General features: G+C 40.2%; 1 protein-coding gene across 1 annotated transcript; it reads right to left on the bottom strand.

The window, feature by feature from the left end:
- Positions 1-1153: 1153 nt before the first annotated feature.
- On the bottom strand, positions 1154-2743 carry LOC103376313 (uncharacterized). The gene is made up of 3 exons (XM_008306692.1): positions 2587-2743; positions 2064-2417; positions 1154-1894 (listed from the first exon to the last, which is right to left on the bottom strand). The coding sequence occupies exons 1-3, from the start codon at positions 2639-2641 to the stop codon at positions 1515-1517; spliced, it is 789 nt and encodes a 262-aa protein (XP_008304914.1). The 5' UTR covers positions 2642-2743; the 3' UTR covers positions 1154-1514.
- Between the last annotated feature and the right edge of the window lie 3833 nt (positions 2744-6576).

The following is a 6576-nucleotide window of genomic DNA, read 5'->3' on the forward strand; positions in this document are numbered from 1 at the left end:
TGTCCTGTTGTACTGATCCTCAGAGTAATAGCAGCAATTATCGATGACGTCAAAGTAAAAGTTGTTATCCGGGTCAACATCATCCTCCATGTCCTGATGTTTGTACTCCGTGTAATTAAATGTTTTCAGTCCTATTTTATCACAGTTCACAGTCACATTAGATGACGTTCTGTAAGTAGCTGAAGATGAATTATTACTCGTCCTGAGTGTCATTCTGATGGTGAAGAGTTTGTGTTGATTCTGTTTTACCTTCAGTCCCTTTAGTGCTCATTTAAATCTCTCCAGCTCCTCGATGTTTCCAAAGACCAGTACCTTCGCCTCCTCTGGTGTTCCGTTAAGTTTGATAAAGACCTTACAGCTGGAAGTCCACGTTCTCTGGATCTTCCTTTGCTTCATCAGAAACTGGGCTTTCCTGGTGATGTCCGCATTCCGTTTGGTCAGATGTTCGTTGATATAGACGTCCAATCCTCTCAGCTTCTTCCCTTGTTTGAGCAGCTCCGTTTTGTGTTTTCTATTGACAGACCTCATAATTATGGCTGGTTTGTCGTTGTTGCTCCTCCTGGGCAGCTGGTGACAGGCTTCAATGGTGTTCTGGTCAACTTCTATTCCCTTGGACAGGAGATAAGAAGCCACCTGTTTCTCAACAGAATCCGACAGTTTATCATCTGTGGTCCCGTCTACCTCCGCTGTAACTGCCCGTGCATATGAGCGAGGTCGGTGATGATCACTTTGTGTCTGAAAGCATTACAGAAAAATTTCTTTCATCATCAGGAGTGGTACCTAAATGTGATTTCAGTCCCAAACACACCAAATCCTCCCTGACAGCAGATACTGAGGAGGGTCCTGTATGACCCCCTTTGACTGAGTGGCTCCTGATGGATGGTTTAACTGTTCCATCTCCAGCATGTTTGTGTGATAGTTGTGTTTCCCCAGTTAAAGCTGTCTTTCCCCATCATGTTTGTATTTTGGTGCTGTGAAAAAGTTGTTTTTGGTTGAGCCACTATTTTATCTTATGTTCCCAATAATGTAACTCTCAGTCTCATTTCTACTGTGGGAAAAGTTAAACATGAATACATTCTTTACAAAATGATCACATTTTCTGTTTAAACTGAAATTTTGACTGAAGAAGTCATTATTGATTAGACTGGTCCAGTTTACTTCAGTGTGGTTTATTTTATGTGGAGGTGATGTTCTTTACAGAAATGTCACTAAGAAATTTGTCAAATTTGTCAAAATGCCATTAAAGAATTTTTTTTTAAACAGATTTTGCTTCACAAAAGTCCACCGATACTGTTTGAAACTGTAATTTCAAACATTCTTTATATCTCACTTTTCAGATCCAGTTTGCATCTCAAATGACTTCCTGTTGGAAAATGAAAAGCTCCAGCTATCAGGGAGATTTATATCAGTGAAATGTTGAACTCTAAACTTGAGCAAAGAAAATAATAATAAGTCAGAAACACACAGAGCTATGAGAGGTGACGTGAACCAAGTGTATCAGAGTGTGTCTCCCTCTAGTGGATGTTGTGGAATTTTCTGTTGTATTTGCTCCAAAGGTTCTTGTACAGAGTTTTGCTGTTTCCTGTCACTGTGGGCCTCAGAGCACAGTAGTACACAGCAGAGTCAGACAGCTGAAGCTTCTGGATCTTCAGAGGAACTGACTTATCCTGGATTCCAGTATGAAACCTGTCTTCCTGGAACTCTGGAGCTTTTTCCACAGACTTTGAGTAACTTTTCATCATATACTGTGGAGAACCATTTACTTCTTGCTTGTACCAGAAGAGAGCTGGACTTGGATCACTGGTGTCAAAAGTACAGTCCAATGTAACTGTGTCTCCTTCAGCAGCAATGACATCTCCTGGTGGCTGAATCACTTTGTCTTCTCCTTTACACTCTGGAGAAGAACACAACATGCAGAGAAAGACATCAATCAATAAAGATGATTGATTAAAGGAGAACAATCAGCAGCTATAAAGAGTTTTATTCCATGTAGAACAGATGGAACTTTGTGATCTACTAGTTTTTCTCAGTCAAACTCTGTTCATGTTAAATATGTCACCTACCTCTTATTGTGAGCAGACACAAAGTGACAAACAGACTCAAGTTCACTGACAGCATCTNCAGAGCACAGTAGTACACAGCAGAGTCAGACAGCTGAAGCTTCTGGATCTTCAGAGGAACTGATGTCTTGTTGGCTTGAGCATCAAATCTGCCTTTATGGAACTCTGGAGCATTATCATCTCCATAACCACCACGTCTTAAAATGTACTTTGGAAACTCATTTACTTCCTCTTTGTACCAGAAGAGAGCTGGACTTGGGTCACTGGTCTCAAAAGTACATCCCAGTATAACTGTGTCTCCTTCAACAGCAATGACATCTCCTGGTGGCTGAATCACTTTATCTTCTCCTTTACACTCTGGAGAAGAACACAACATGCAGAGGAAGACATGAATCAATAAAACTGATTGATTAAAAAAGCTCTATCAACAGCTGTAAAGAGTTTTATTCCATGTAGAATTGATGGAACTTTGTGATCTACTCGTTTTTCTCAGTCAAACTCTGTTCATGTTAAATATGTCACCTACCTCTTATTGTGAGCAGAAACAAATTGACAAACAGACTCAAGTTCACTGACAGCATCTTGAAGATGAAGACAATCTGTCTGTTTTCTGGATCAAACTCCACTGTGAAAGTTTGTGTGTTTTCTGTACTTGAGTCCCAGTTTAGCTCCTCCCTTCATCCTTTCCTCCTTCCTCTCACAGCTCTGACTAACAGTTGTCAAGTGGAGTCAAGATTTGAGATCCCTGAAGCAGCCACTAACAAAGAACACTGGCTCTGAGTGAGCAATATAAAAGACTCTATGATCAGACATGCTGTGCTGTAACCATGATGATTGAGTGAGTGAATTTGAAATAATGATTCTTAAAATATATTGTGTGATTCAAACTGTGTAACAAAGCTAAGATGATTTTTTGTAATCTTGATTTAAAAGTAAATGAGTGAAGGGGTGAAAATGTCAAGAGATCAAGAAAGGTTTGTGTCTCTAAAACAGCTCATGTCGAGACATGTCATATGAGGCCACTGTCTGCAGGAAGGTTGCAGAATGAACCCATTGCTATCCTGTGATTGCCAGACTGTGCTCTGTGCTATTACCAAGTACATGAATCAGATCCTAAAGGTGTCACATATATGGGCTAAAGAGGAAGTGCCTCACACAATGTGTATGTGCTAAGAGTAAAAATTGTGTGTAACAGTAAACGTGTGTGGGGGACAGTTGAATACAGTATAAAAAGGCCTGACAAAGAGACTTCAGACGGAGTTCGTGGAGATTGCTCCTGGAGACTGCTCGCGATTGAGATCACAGAGTTCTTCACGGGACATCGCTGGAGCTGAACGCTCCTCCACTGATTAAAGAAGTCCTGATGGGTCTGCAAATTCTACTCAAGAGGAGCAGCAGAACAGCAGAACTCCTTTCTGTGTTCTGCTTGAAGAAGTATTCTCTTCCTTCCCCAAATGGATGCCAAAGAACTGCTGATCTGATCAGAGTCGGGACTTCTCATCTCCCCCTGAGACAGGAGGGTTTTGTCTGGGGATCAGGACTCTGTACTGGGTTGCTGCATCACTGGAAGAGGACTCCTCCAGGCTCAGGTCTGAGCAGGGCTGAGTTAATCAGCTATGGCCGGGCTGTTCGACTCTCCCTCTCCCTAAATTACCTATTAGGTTACTATTTTAGAAAAGCTCAGTTCTATAATTTAATCTCAAATGAACTGTTTTAGTCATATTTTTGGAATATTTTGAGTGAATAATCAAGAGCTGTTGCTGTGCCCCTGCTAAAGTTTTGTAATAAATATCTGATCATGCATTTAAAGTTTATTTGGTTTGAAATTTCATTAAGTCGTTTACAGTAGCTGATGGTCGTAAAAAGTTAGTCAATTGTGTGCATAAGATCTATATCGTGGTTCTTAATGGTTATTCTAAGTCATGAGTAAACTAGTATTTCTAAACAGATCCCTGGGGTTAGTTTTGCCAAACCTGTAAATCTAACCTAGCAACTTACCAAGTGCTCAATCCATTAAGAGGAACGCTGCCACAAACAGGCGTTTCTGGTCGGTGATTTAACTACTGAGGCTACTTAGTTGAGTCAACTATTAGAGGAAGCGGGGTAGACGTCTGGATTAAGGCAGTTAGAAGCTAGGCGAGTTTCCTCGACACCAGCTGAAGCAGTTCTATACAATCCTATTAGGTCAAGGGCCTGTAGGGAGGTAGAACCTAACTCTAGAAATGGAGAGCTGGACCAGTAGCCCTGTACAGGGTTATATCAGTGCAGATCAATACAGTGTGTTTGTCTCTGCTACTTCATTGACTAACTGAAGATCATTGGAGGAGAGTAACATGTACATGTGTGTCATCTGTATACAAGTGTTTCCTGACAACATCACCAAGCAGAAGCATGTATAAGTTAAATAGGTTCCAGGATACAGGTTTACAGGCCTCTGGAGTCAATATTTGTCTATCTAGAATTGAAAGAACCAGTCGAAACAGAAAAGAAAATTAAAACCACTCAGAGACTTACCATGAAACTGAGCCATATGATCAAATGTCTGCAGCAGAGGCCAAATGTTTAATCATGGGCCCTTCAAAATGGGAAAGAAATAAAGTGAGACTGGTATTGAGGCCCCAGAAATTGACGTAGGTGTATTTATATGACTGTATCCATATTTTCTATAAGAAAATACAGTCTTTTGTTGCTATTGCATGAAGTTTGGAGGTCTTCAAGATCAGTAAAATTTGATTTGGAGCAAGTTTTATAATGCAGCGGTCAAGTAATTTGCTGTCAAGACATGTCACAATGGTGATGTGGACTCATTTGTAGGACCACATGAACTGGTGTGCAAAGGGGTCTTTATTTTTTTGTTAAGTATTTGATGTTACAAGTTGCTTCCATGCTGACTTCAGGTTGAAATTTAACAACATATGAAGTCTTTTCATCAATGGATTCACCTTTATTTATTTGTAGACATAACATTTTAATGGGCAAATATGATGTCTCAGATGTACTTAATGTCAAGTTTGTATTGTCTTTCCTTGAGCATCGCAGTTGGATCTTAGATGGTGACAGAATATGTACTATTGGAAACAACAGATATCAACAGATGAGGCCACTTGAATGATTCATCTGATGTTAAATGGTTGCTGGATTCACCACTGATGAAGATGAAGAGGAGCAGGATGATGGAAATATGGCAACAAGTCAGTCAATAAAAGCACATTTTGTTGTACCATAAGTTGATTAAAAAAATTATCATCACAAACACAATTTTTTATGTTTAACTCATAAATAAAGTCTGAATGTTTCGATGTAGATGAACTTGTTCCCCTCCAATACTCTGCAGCTTCTCTTCTGGAGGCATCACTGATCAGCTGCTCCTGTGAATCCTTCCACAGTGTTTCATCAGCAGCTGTAACCACAGTGACTGTGATAAAACAGGAATTAGCACAATCCATCTGATATGAAGCCAAGCTTTGAATACCACTTCCCTCCTCTTTGAAGAGGAGTCACATATCTGTGTTCAGGTTTTTGTACAGCCTCTGCTACACTTTGTATCACTGTGTGTCTACAGCACAGTAGTAGAGAGCTGTGTCTGCCAGGGTTAGCTCTCTGATGGTCAATGTAGTTGATGTAGCTGATGTTTGGGATCCATATTTACGTTTATCAGGAATATGTTCAGCTGAGCCCCCTTTTCCTTGTTTCCAGAGTATAAACTGAGGAGCCTGAAGGTCAGAATGATGTTTGTACCAGTAAAGCAAAGCAACTGCATCATCTGTCTCATAGTTACATGAGAGTGTGACAGATTGTCCTTCTGTTCCACTGACTTCATCTTGTTGAGGAGAGATTGTGGTTTCAGCTATTAGTCCTGGAAAAGTAGAGAAAATGAAGCCATCAGACTCACATTGTCCATGAGGCTGACAGAGGACAGAGGAAAGTTTCACCTGTACCGTGTTACTCTGTGGACATTCACAATGAAATCAACTCTGTTTCTCTGTCAGTTAAATTTACAAGATGATTAAAACCTAGTTTTCATTTTCTCACAGTAACGAAGAAGAAAAGTAGGGAAATAACATCTGTATATGTGGTTCATGCAGCAGGTCAAGACTTTGATCTTTGGTCTGAAACTCACCTATTATTGGAGATGACAACAAAAAGAGGTAAAGCAACATTTCTTTGGAGTTATTAAAGTCAGACACACAGCAGATGAACAATGTTCTTCCACTGCAGTACAATGAGGAAGAAATAATGTCAGTGGATGAGCTAAAGATCAGTGGGCGGGGCCATTACCTCTTGACATCATTTATTCAGTTCAGTTCAGCCTATCAAAGCATTTTGTGTTTCCACAGCAGCTCTGTCTCTGATCTTTACTGCTTCATGTCTCTGTTGTCATCAGTTCATCGACTCACAAATCAGATCTTTTACAGAGTGTGTCTCCCTCGAGTGTCATCAGTTCATGACTGTGTTTTGTAAATGATTTTCTGGGTTCTACTTGTTTTCCATATAAGGAGAACCATCAGCAGCTGTA

Source organism: Stegastes partitus, unplaced genomic scaffold (assembly GCF_000690725.1).
Source record: "Stegastes partitus isolate 25-593 unplaced genomic scaffold, Stegastes_partitus-1.0.2 Scaffold3820, whole genome shotgun sequence".
NCBI lineage: Eukaryota > Metazoa > Chordata > Actinopteri > Pomacentridae > Stegastes > Stegastes partitus.